General features: G+C 42.8%; 1 protein-coding gene across 5 annotated transcripts in view; it reads left to right on the forward strand.

The window, feature by feature from the left end:
- bahcc1a (BAH domain and coiled-coil containing 1a) overlaps positions 1 to 13211 on the forward strand; it is a 66793-nt gene that overhangs the window by 26398 nt on the left and 27184 nt on the right. For all 5 annotated transcript variants that reach the window (XM_089019550.1, XM_089019553.1, XM_089019552.1 and 2 more), the window contains exon 3: positions 9899 to 10081. In XM_089019550.1, coding sequence (XP_088875676.1) covers positions 9899 to 10081 — 183 coding nt within the window. The remainder of the gene's footprint in view (positions 1 to 9898; positions 10082 to 13211) is intronic.

Here is a 13211-nt window from a genome sequence, read left to right on the forward strand (position 1 = left end):
TAACTTTTTTTGGTTTATCTGACGGCTCCCACAATGTAGGTTCACGCATGCTTGATTAGCTAGTGCGTGTGGATGAAAAACAGGGTGAGAGAAATCTTGCATGTCGGTGAACAAGCTGAAGGGTGAAGGACTCCCCCGATGTTTGTGCAACCCTGGAGGATTCCTCCCCGCTTCCTCTCTAAACACTCACCCCCGTACGACAATGCTGGGAAGAAATGTGTCATTAATGGAAGAGGGGGGGGGGGACCAAAATAATGTTTATGGGCTCAAGCAGCTCTGAAATCATTTTCCATATCAGTGCAAGTGCATTGGCCCCCGTGGGGGGAATAAATCAGATTTTCTCCTCCCCTGTGCCAATAGGAAACATCATGGGAAAGAAAACAGATTGGATTGTTTGAGAGATGCCCTGGCGCAGCTGTGGGTGTCTTTATGTTTGGGTGTCTTTCTCTGTGAGTGTGTGTGTGTGTGTGTGTGTGTGTGTGTGTGTGTGTTGGGGGGTTAGAACGAAATCACAAATTTAAAAGCGGATGTTAAGCATGCATGCGTGAGATGAATGAGTTGTACTATAATAATGGTGATTTTTATGCCACGGGAATAATGATCCGGGACGTAGGAAAGTGCTCTAAAAGCATCTGGTGTTACAATAGGTCAGTTAACAAGCTCACCCGACAAATGTTTTTTTTTTCCTTTTAAGGACAACCAACGCCTCCGGACAAGTTGTGTCCATAATTTGTAAAATCACTTCAAATGACTTCTACTGAGCGTATTTTACAAAGATTCCACGGCATATAGCTCTATTTTACGTTTTAAGACTCGCGCTGAATATTCAGGAAGTCTTGTTTTCGAGTTGACGACGATGCCTGACGTGACGTCACGTCTGGAACGTCCCTGACTAAGAAAGCGACACACAATGCATTTTGGGTACTTTGTTTGGTCTGAAAACTTCGTGTTGATGGCGAAATTACAAGGGAAACACATAAATAACGCTATGGTGAATCGTTGTGTGTTGCACCAAGACTACTATTTGATACTGACACAAATTCCCAGCAGACAAATCAGCCCATTTCCAACAGAGCTTGGGCTCCATCTTGTGCATTTTCTGGGACGCTACATTGGAGTCCAGACGCCTCAAAATGATCCAGAAGGACTTCTTTAATCGATTGCAAACATTTATGCTTTCCTCTTCAGAACTATTTGAATCATATTCATAACTGGATGAGTAACAACAAAGCATCTTCTCCAAATCTGAAGCCATTGTTTTGATCCAAGAGCATAGCAAGACGTCTTGGCGTGACGTCACCAACAAGGGGGCGGGACCTTCTGAAACTCGCCATCCCGAGGTGATTTTGAAGTAGTTTTGGGACACTTCAACTCATTTTTATTGGTGTTTTGCATTTGAATAAAAATATCAGCCAGCATGTTTTGGGTATTTTAGATGCTATAAAAAGTTTTTCTGATATCAGTTAGGAAACAAAAAAATGTGGTGTCGGTTGTCCTTTAAGATGCTCTAAAAACAAAGAGCAGAACTAGACAATGGGCCTTTTTGTATATTATCTTAACCAAGTGACAGGCACTTTCGATTTGGCTTTAATAGCGGTGAAGCGGCTGGCAGGGGGTGGGTTCATAAAGTACAATGGGACTAAGGTGCTTACAGAGTCAACACTCTGTAATGAGCATTAACCAAAAGTACGACACCTTGGTCTGGTTTAATATCGACTTCCTGTGACATCATAAACATTCTCATGAAGACACCGTTACGTGGCTCTCTGTGGGGACCTGAGCTATTAAACCAAATCTGTGCGGTGGGTGTGGGAAATGTGAGTGGGTGGGGTAAAAAAAAGGAGGTAATGGGCCTTGTCCTAGTCTCATCCTGTTGCTGTTTCGAATCTGTCCTCCCACTCCCTTCTCTAGACATGGAATGTCTATGTACTTGTGCTTTTCAGTTGAGGCCAGTGACTCAACGCATGACTATTATTTTCTCATGGACATAGCACAAAAGAGGGAAGCTAAAACTGCACTCACCTTCAAAAACCATTTTCCAATTGGAACCGGGTCTATCACTGCCACAACAATAGTAGTGTACTGACTTTTCGGTGTAGGATACTAATAGGAATTCAAGTTCACGGTATTCCCCACGATTAAACGTTCAGGGTTTCAAAATCATCTCGGACCTTTTCGGCATTGGGATTGTATGAGTTTTCTCACAGTCTGGAATCCCAAGTCTGAATAGCCCAAAGGTGTAAATCCGATCTCCCTTGTCATGCAAGAGGTATGCTGGGATATGCTCCAGCTCTCGTGCGACCTCAGACATGGTGAGTAACTTGGAAAAGCAGTTACTTCTCGAGCAGACAGACCTAAGAAACATGCTCTGAGGAAAAAAAATAAAATGAAATAAACAAAATTAGGAATCAGCTAGTTACAGAGACTTCTTTCTGGCAAAAGATCACTTCCAACCAACCTATTTTTCCTATTGCTACCTTGGCAAGGACATACGTTGTCCTTGTCTTTTCAAAATGATGGTTCAGCACAACTTTTTGAGCCATTGTTATCTTTATGTGTATGATGCTTCAGGTGGATATGCAAAAAATATTAAAAAATCCAAACACGCTTTTTGCTTGCCATTAATCACAAGAAAGTAGCTGATCAAGGAACGCACCAGTCCTTGACACCACTATCTACACTTGGCTCGACCCTCGGCCTTCACCAAAATTACCCCCACCACTCTGTAGTACCAAAATAAATACGTTCACCCCCCCCCCCCGCCCCCGCCCCCACACCTTCTATTCTCCAAATGGTTTCTCCTGTTTTCTTCCCAAGCCCCTTACACGCTGACCACATCCACTAGACTCAGTCCACAGGCATGCAGAGTGGTGAGTGTCAGAGGTGTGCGTTGCCGGCACCTCCACCCCTCCCAATCCACCCCTAACCCACCCACATTCGCACTAGGCCCGATTTCAGGACTCACGCGCCTGTTCCATCAATTCAAGTAGGGACGAGCCTTCAACAGAAGACATTGTCGGACTGTGTCTTGTTACGTTCACCCAAAAAAAAAAACCACTTTGGGGGTGTGAGGTTAGTTTGAAAGGGTTTTCTAGTCTACCACATAGGTTTGTGTTTCCAACATGACGCGATGGTGCTACAGCTGTCTCTGATATTTAAATAAGCTAGCTAAAGGCCTTCAAAAACGTTGTCCCCTGTGGTCAGTACCTCAAACGTACATTTTTTTTGCACTCCCCACAAATTTTGACCAGAGCGTACAGAAACAAGACACTGAGCTAGAGATACTAGAACAAAAACGTCTGTGACAATTGTGCGAGGAAATCTGGCTACCAATTGAGTTAATGTTTTCAAGATGACTGTTGGAAGGAAATGCACCCCCCTTCTAAGTCAAATAGCCTTTTCAAATTCCCGATGTGTTTTATTGTGAGGAAGTCGATGCGGCCCTGCTTAGCGGTGTATGCAGTCTGTCTCAGGCCGCCGATGTGTGCAGTTGTTGCCCAGTTCCAACCCCACCAAAAATCTTTCACTGATTAAGGAGCATGAGGTGTAAGCGGAAAGTTTTTGGGTAAGCAACGATGACTACACCAACAAGAAGTCAGATGAGCAACACATAAAGAGGAGAAGGTATCTGAAGAAAACCTTTGTGATGTTTTTACTTGGTAAGTAAACATTTTTCAAGCTTTATTTGGGTGCGAGTCTGGAAAACAGAAGCTAATTCAATTGATGAAGATGAGTCCTGTTCTTAACGGCGATGGCACAGTTTGGATATCGAAACCATTTTTCTGGCACGTCGTCTAGCTTTGTCAGATAACATCAAACACAGCTGCTGCGCTCAGACTGAGTGAATCATTTTTGGTAAATACAAGAAGTAGGAAAGACAGAAGACCGAGTTGCCTTTTGGGAGCTGTGCCGTAAGGAGCCGTGACACTGGGGACTTTTCATTTGGGAGTTGGAAGGGGTTTGCAACTCCGACTGAAGTGATTTTTATGAAACTGCGGATGGGTGGGGTACGGGCCAAGAATAAACGGATTCAAATAGAAGGCGGATGGTTGAAGGAAAAGATTCTGAGATGATTTAGTAACTTTTGTGAGCATAATTCATAATCCAAAACCCAAACATATGCAGCGGGTGGCGATGCGGAGGTGGACACTTAAGATCTAACCATGGCGACGGTCTTGTTTCATTAAATAGTACAGTTCGAAGTGTGAGTGAGAAGCACTGTTATGTGTTTGTACCTTGTAACGTCCTCTCTTGGTCATTGGTTGATCACTGTCGTTGTCACGGGTCCAATATTTCTTGTCAGCATCACACCTCTGGTTGTTTATGTCCTCTCGGGTGGACATCTTGGCAGAAGAGACAACGATTAGACTCAATACGCAAACAAATAATGCTTATCTCATTTTGATGCATGCATTCAGGGCAGTGGTTCTTAATCTTGTTGGAGGCACTGAACACTACCAGTTTCATATGCTCATTCACCAAAACGTTCTTTCAATGACTGCTCACTAACCGCAAACGAGACTGAGGGGTGGATCTCTGTGGCGGAGGATCCACCAAACCCCTAGGGTTCGATCGAACCCAGTTTAAGACCCACTGATTTAGGGGAAATATGGTGCACACATATTTTGATTGGAATCCCAATGTATCAGAACCAACGTTTAGACCTTCCATGAATCCAATTTGAGGACACGGTGTCATGACGCCGGTTGGATTATTTGCAAGGTCTGACCTGGTTTGAAGAAAATTGGAGATTTTTCATCGAGTACTGCCTGCTCTTCCACTAATATCTCCTTGCTTGACATCCAGACACTCCCTTTACTCTGTTTCCTCTCTTGTTATCCTTGCAGAGACACCTTTCTGTATTGCTGTGCACAAAAAGACCTTGCTGTCACTCCCGATGTCTCTCTAACCCCCCCTCTTTCCCTCCGGGGCGACGCTGTTAATAATGCAAGAGGATTAGCTGATTTATGTGAGCCGGAGGCACTGAAGAGGCCTGGCTTGGGTACCTAGAGGCGAAATAAGCCGAAAACGGGGCAGGGTAGTGCATATACGGTAGATAGCGGCGCCGTACGGCTGTTGTGGGTGGTTGAATGATGCGAGCTGGATGTGTGCCTGCCAACCACCCTGGCAATAATCCATCCCCTCCGTTGTCCTCGACCCCCCCACCCCCACCGTCTTCTTTGGAGCTGTGACAGCATTTTACCGCAGGCACTAGGGTGATTTGAGGTGGCACCGGAGATGGAGGCGATAAGGTAGGCGGGGGGGGGGGGGGGGGGGGGGGGGGGGGGGGGGGTACAAACCAGAAAGGCCACGTATGACGTTGTAGCGTGTCAGCAGGAGGCCACACAATGCCTCCTGTCACCTCAATATTCCAGCGTGGTGGAATACTGCAAAAACAACCATAAACATGCTCCGTTTTCTGCAGCGTGTGAAACACAGAATCATCCGGTTTCGGTCCATACAAAACAGCAGCAAGACTCTGCGGCAATATTTCACCTTGGATGAATTAGAAAATGGTAAATCTAAGAAGGGAGGAAAGTGAGGTTTCACACAAGACTGAATCCTACTGAAGACTGAATCGGAATCCTACCTTGGACATCACAATGTCGTCTGATTCCTGGATGCCATCTCCGTGTGAAAGCCCAATTGCTTTTACTTTACTGTGCTCTGTGTGAAAAGCAATAAAATCACTTGTTAAAAAAAACACAATCATGGAAAAGGATTCCAACATGGAATTTCGCCGTCCTTGCCAGGAAAACAAAACCAAGAGTGCTCCATAAATACATGAATTAAAAAGGCATTACTATAATTTCCGGTAGATTATTGAATTACTCCCAGAGGACAACTCACGCTTTCTTTTCGATGCAATTGAATTAACATTCAGATTTGTGTGCGTTCCTTTACATGAAAATGAGATGCAGAAAATTGCGGGAACCCGAGCTGTCGACTTGGGTCCCTCTATAATTTACATTTAGCATTTCGAGCATCATGTGGGATCCAAACGTATACCGGAGCGCCACCTTCATACATAAGCATGACACGGTCGTGCAACTCTGGTGGGGGTCAGGGTGGGGGGTCGTCGTGGGCAAATAGAGGCAAAGCAATTTATGCATTGGTTAATGAGTGTGTTTTACTCCACCTTGCCCAGCAAATACATAATAGACGAGCCCCACAGTATCGTCCATGTTCAGCCGTGTTCCAATTGGTCAATTACTCATCACGGTCTTGTTAAACACAGCAGGGATGCATTTTTTATTTTATTTATTTTTTTGCTGGAATCATAATGGTGTAGAACAAGGTCTAATGCGATGCTAAGCGTCAGAGACATGAGGAACTGGGAGACAAGAATCATTTCTCACCAGTGGTAATGTGTGTAAAGCAGACGCTACATTGGAGGGAGTATGAAATGCATAAGAAAGCATTGTACAATTCTGATGTTTCTGTTTTAGTGCCATTTGCTTTGGATTTCATAAAAATGAGCATTAGACCCTAACCCCACCCACCTTTTTTGGTACATTAATGCATCTAGTATGTATATTTTATAAGATGGATAGTAGTTTTACTTTGGATTGTTGTATTACAGCTTTGATCCTTGTAATTCATTCATTCATTGTTTGGAAGAGGCAAAACCGAAAATTCTATTTCTATCAATATGAATAGTAGTATGAAATTCATTGTAAGAATGTTTAGCCATTACCGCCGAGATGTATACACTATTATGACTTCATAGTGGTATGCTTTACATTTATCAGTTGAACCTGTACGTTTTCACTATCTGGCTACACCTCCCCCCATACACAGACATTGACATTTTTTGGGGGAGAGGGTGGGGGGTCACAGAGAAAAACGATTAGTTATTTTGACCCAAATAAATAATAATAATAATAATACATTTCATTTCATTTCTAAGCGCCTTTCAAAGCTCTCAAGGTCACTTTACAGTCACAGGATAAAGTTTTTCTGTGGGTGAGCAGAGGCAGCCACGTGCGCCAGCGTTCACTCAACCCCGAAGTAACTCAAATCGATGGAAATCCAGCTAGCTAGCTAATGGATAGCAAATACATAGCTAATAGATAGCCAGTGATAAGGATGTGCTAAAAAAGATATTCTGTTCATGTGTTGCGTAATTTGAAATTTCGTATAAAGAGAAGTTCGGAAGTAGTGGTACCACTGTTTTCAAAATCTCAAAAATATAAGACGAGGACAAAGTGACTTAAATTGTATTGTATTTTTTAAGCATATTTGCTGTACAATGAGAGAGTAAAAGCGGCGTGCAGTTGCTCACTTAGAGGGAACATTGATGATGATAAATGATTTATTGAGTTTTACTAAAACTCAAAGAGGCTTATAACAGTGTCAAACGTATTGATATCATTTAGTTTGGTGTCGACTGTTACTGTAACAATAATTTCATATTCAAGCATTTCCAATATTTTGCCTTGTCAGCAGAAAGCAGCACAAGCATGATTCACTGCCAGATGATATGAAAAATGTGTCCACTCCAGTGCCGGGGTTTTTCACTCAAAATGCAGGACCCAGAAAATATTGAGTTTTAGGACTACATAAACATTCAATGCAGCGTAAGGAAAACCTTAGACTCTCTTCTTTCATCAGAAAAAAAGAGTTAATTTCTATCTTATTTGGTTCTAGAGTTATCTACAGTGAAAATGGGGGCGGCTGTACAAAAGGTAAATGCTGCCCCCTCGTGGGAGGCAAAAACATTGCCAGAGGTCTGACTGAAGCTTGAAATCCCCCACCCCCTGAACAAATTGCGTTCCACATCATGTTTTTAAATTCCCGAATAAATTTGGGAATGGCAGTGAACGAGTTAAAGACGCAAATCTGTTGCCTTTTCTTTCATTTTGTTCCAGTTTAGTCGATCTTATGGCAATACGTGTATTTTAGTGCACTTGGATACCTTTGTGGAAACATTTCTATTTTGGGAACTGCTTTATGAAGACAATCGATTTTCGGATGACATAACTTGTGCTCGGAGAGACTGAAATTCCGATTGCATCCCACCACAAGTATATTTCTGCTTATTGCGATGGGACCATAAAAGAATGTCTAAATTTAACTAAAGGGTGAAAAAAGGGTGGGATTGTTGAATTCCCGCTGTGAAATCAGAAAATTAGATAAGTGGGAAAAGAGACTTGAGAGATAATAGAGGGACTGTGTGTGTGTGTGTGTGTGCGTCACACTGGGGAGCAAAGGCAAAAGTGTGTGAGAGCAAAAGGGAGCGAGCCTGGAAAAGTGTGTGCTCAGCTGTGAGAGGAGACCTCTGTGTGCCCACAGGGAGCAGTGGAGTGAGGGGAGAGAGGTCCACGACTCTTGTGTCAGAGCGCATGAGGATGTTACGCTCTCATCACACACATACACACACATGGGCGCATTGTTGTGCCGTTCATTCACCCCCTTTCCCGGCCAGGGGCAGCGTTCAAATATGTCATGCTTAATTATCACATTGCGGAAGTCAACCAGGCTTTGAAAATACATGGATCATTTTATTTTTGTGTGGCTTTACAAATAAATACAGACGCTCCCCAACTTACGAACGAGATACGTTCTGAGCGGTCGTTCGTAAGGTGAATTTGTTTGTAAGTTACTTCAGTGCTGTATTTTGTATGAATTGTAGGTTTCAGTCAAATACTGAAGGGGGAAGTATAAAACACAGACGCTCTAACAGTCGTAAAATAAATTCACACCTACTGTAGTACGATGACATATATCCTTGGGTTTTCAGTAAGCCATTACTGGAGCTGTTGGCACGTCATTACTGATTGACGTGCCAGCAGCCATGACTTTTTGTTATGCATCGCGTCCTCCCGGAGCCTCAACTGGGATGAGGAATTTTCTCCCCGCCCACATACTCTACGTAACCAATTGTAAGTGAGCTCGGCGGCTCGGGGCCTGAACTCTTTGGCAACACTTCAGCATAACCGGCCGCTGGTGTCCGTCGCGTAAACATCCAGCCCGTCAAACCTCTAATGTTGCAGGCTATCTAGCTAGCTATTAGCTATAGGGCTATCTATTAGCTATGTCCTTGAGAGTTGAAGGGCGCTTGTAGATGCAATGTATAATAATAATAATAATAATGATGATGATTATTATTATTATTATTATTAGCTATCTATTATCTAGCTAGCTTTCTATCTATTTGAGTTACTTCCAGGTTCAGTGAACGCTGGTGCTTGTGGATGCCGCTGCTCACCCACAGAAAAACTTATAATGTGACTGTAAAGTGACCTTGACAGTTTTGAAAGGTGCTTATTAATGAAATATATTATTATAATGTGTCTGTGTGCGTGAAGCACAGTATGCAGCCAATCGTAAGCGAGCTCGGCCGGAAAAAGGCGCACAATACAAAATCTAACTTACAGCATCATTGTCCTAACAGTTTTTGACATACTGTACCCGCAAAAATGTTCACATGTACCGTTTTCCGAATGTTTGTAAATTGGGGAGCGGCTGTAGTCTCCTTACAGTACATTGAGCATACCATCTGCACTACAGTTTTCTCTTTCCTGGCTGGGGTTGGGAAAAAAAATCTCACCTATTTATTTTTTATTTTTTAATGGAGCCAAAAACCTGTCCCGATGAGCAATGGCTTCGAGGCAGTATGTTTCCTCTCTTCTACGAGGCACATAATGTGCGATATATGCATATAGCCAATCCGAGTCCTTGCCTTGGTTGAATCTGACTTTTATTTTTTCATTCGTCTCCGTTCACTTGAGGTCACCAGTCCTCATACTGACTTTTACTTTCCTGTTACACATGCCCATACATGGTCATTTGGTTTCCTCTTCCACAAAAAAAGGTTGACAGAGATGTTAGTTGTTTCTTGCTCCTTACGTCAATTGACAACATATCAAAGAGTGTTTTGTCTCCCTCCATACAGGCAGTGGATTGATGGGAAATTCCTCCGCCTCCTTCATGGGGACCTTTCTGGCTAGCAGTCTAGGCTCACCCCCTTCCCACCCGTCGCACCATTCCCGGACGCCCTCCTCGCCTTCCTCTCCCTCCTTCCGGGGCGGACCTCATTCCGGCGCATCGCCAATCTGGTTCTCTCATTCGCATGAAGGTACAGTACCATACAAATCATAATCTTACTGGGTGCCGTTGCTCTTTATTTTTAGGCTACGTTTGTTTTTTTTTTTTAAACCAACCACGTCTTATAAAACGGGCCAGGACCAGAATGATTAGGTGCTTGTGCCACAGTTTTTTTTTGGGGCCACAAGGACACAAGAGTCAAAAGTTCAGCCAGGGAATCTTGTGGTACTCGCAGCGTGTCAGCCGGAATGACTCTAGAGCAGCACTCGTAAATTTGGGCCAGTAAAAAAGATTCGACCGGTGTCCCTCCCAATGCTCGGCCACAAAAAGACAAAACCGGGGAGTTGCACACATGTGGCACGTGCAAAAGTCAGGCAAATGAAAACACATGCTTTCTGTTGAGCGGCGCGCAAATGTTCGGAGAATTCAAATGTTTCAAGAGAAAGGGATCATTCACTCCTTAAAGGACAACCGACAACATTTTTTGTTTCCTAACTGACATCAGAAAAAAAGTTTTATAGCAGGGGTATCAAAGTAATTGTTTGCCGCGGGCCACATTGTAGTTACGGTTTCCTCTCGAGGGCCGTTATGAATTTGGGGAAGCCATTAGAATGTTGAATCCCCTCCACATATTACATATAGAGCGCAAAACAAATTAATGAATAACTAGTTTTCAAATCTGAAGTCAAGAAAAATGACTGTTATTGTGGTTTACATCCAAAAATATGACATTTTGGTAAGGATTTTAGCAAGCATCATGGAATTTTACAAGTTTGATTTGCTTTCACGGGCCGAAAAAAATGATGTGGTGGGCCAGATTTGGCCCTCGGGCCTTGACTTTGACACCTGTGTTTTATAGCATCGAAAATACAAATGTGTTCGGGTTTTGTTTTTTCCTGTTTGGGTGCCGTTAAAGCTCTGGCCATGGCTCTCTGGCAATGTTTTTTTTCCTTTCCGTAAGGGGCAGCATTTCCCTTTTTACCATGTTAGCGCTTTGTTACAGCGGCAGCTGTTGTTAAGGCTAAATCAATATGTATGTATTGTATTTTGTATAGCCACCCCCATTTCAAGCTCACATAACTCCAGACCCATATAATTTAGGAATTAACTTTTTTTCTGATGAAAGAAGAGAGTTTAAGGTTTCTAACGCTGTATTTCATGTTTATGTAGTCCTAAAACTCAATATTTTGTGGGTCCTGGAATTTGAGTGACAATAACAAAAACCCTGGCACTGGAGTGGACACATTTTTTTGCACGTCTGGTAGGGAATGAGTTAATATTCTGACAAATGATTAATTACATAACATTAAAAAAGAGCTTTTTTTTCTACCGTGATCTCTTTCTCTTGAGTTTGTTCTGATTACGAAAAAAATGGATGTGCTTGGATGGGTGGAAATAAGTGTTTTCAACATTGTTCTCCCAAAGTACAGAGTTGATGTCTGTAGCAACCGTTACAAATAATGAACTGTGTGTGCACCCTGAACTCCAAATGTGATGAGCAAAGTTTACTGTTTGGGGCTGGAAGGCAAGTCTCTCCACATCAAGCCTGAAAACAGTCGACTTTATGGTGTTTCTTTCCCCTTTTAAATATTTATGTTGTCATCGTATTTTTTTTGAAAGCCCTATATCACATACCCATACCCTTCTATGATGTGACTTTGGACGTTGACATTGTTTCAATCATATTTGGCTTTCAAATCGGTTGGTTGGCCTATATTTCGATGACGACCACATCGGCGTCGCAATCTGTTGTTGATGTGATCATGGAGCAAGTGACTTGCACGGAGGCTGTGAGTTTGTAGTATTTCACTCATCTGACTTGGAATGGTATTTAATTACTCTTTTGGAAAGCCACCCCCATATCAAGCTCAGATAACTCCAGACCCATATAATTTAGGAATTAACTTGTTTTTTTATGATGAAAGAAGAGAATCTAAGGTTTCTTACGCTGCATTGAATGTTTATGTAGTCCTAAAACTCAATGTTCTGTGGGTCATGTAATTTCAGTTACAATGACAAAAACAATGGCATTGGAGTGGACACATTTTTGCACATCATCTGGCAGGCAATGAGTTAAATATTCTGCGTACAAAATTATAATAGAGTTTGGGAACTCATTGGCTTCTCCTGACTGATGTAACATTCTAGTTCATTCCGTTATCAGAAAATACATCCGTCAATAGAGCTGTTGTATTATTTTCTTTCGAAAGTCTCAAATGTAAGTTCTGTTCGACGTACTCTCGTAGTTTATAACTCTCCGTTTCACATTAGCATGGCCACTACGTCTTCCCCTGTTTTTGCTTCTTGCTAGCGGTCTCTCACAATCAGCTAGCTATTCTCTGTCCTCCTTTTAAGACACTGGTACATGTGAGAAGTGTGGTTAATTCACCATGGAAGCGAGGAATAGTGACAGAGAAAAGCAATTCCACACCGTGGCAGAACAATATTTGGCCACGCCTGATCGCCAGTTGGCAAGTTAGCTTAGCACCTAGCATTCCCCTGGTAGTTTCTCAGCAGCTGGGAAAGCAAGGGAGGATGGTTGACTGTTTAACAGAGACGTATGTATCTATGTAAAGCGTGTACATTCACACATGTGGACAATTTAGAGTCTTCAATGAATCTAACACGCATGCCGGAGAAATCAGGATTACCGGATGCATACCAATACAAGCTCGGGGAGAAGAGGCTAACCCCATAACACGCTAACCGCTAGCCACCTGTGCTGCCGTTTTAGGAAAGCTTCTTCTTTTCTTTTCGGCTTTTCCCTTCAAGGGGGTTTCCTGACACAACCCTCTGTATTTATGACTGTAAAGTGACCTTGAGAGTTTTGAAAGGACCGGCACAAGAAGACTTATGTCCCTTTGTGGCTACAGAAGAAGCAACTCGCTCAGTAAAAATGCTCCCAAACACAAAATGGTCATCGGCTCAGCAACATTCAAAAAAGCAAAAACAGTCGCGCAATGCTTAAATAAATATTGGCTCATTGATTCATAAGAAGGCAAACAGTGAAAAGAGTATGTTATATCCAATGTTTTGGGATTCAGAGTGAAGAAAGACACCGTTTGAAAATATTGGCGCTTATTCTGATTTGAATGCTTAAACACACCGCCCTCCTGAACACAAGTGTTGAGTGTTTCTTTCTACCGTTTGATGATACAAGA

This window comes from Hippocampus bargibanti, linkage group LG17 (assembly GCF_051943395.1).
Source record: "Hippocampus bargibanti isolate YZ-2025 linkage group LG17, ASM5194339v1, whole genome shotgun sequence".
Taxonomy (NCBI): domain Eukaryota; kingdom Metazoa; phylum Chordata; class Actinopteri; order Syngnathiformes; family Syngnathidae; genus Hippocampus; species Hippocampus bargibanti.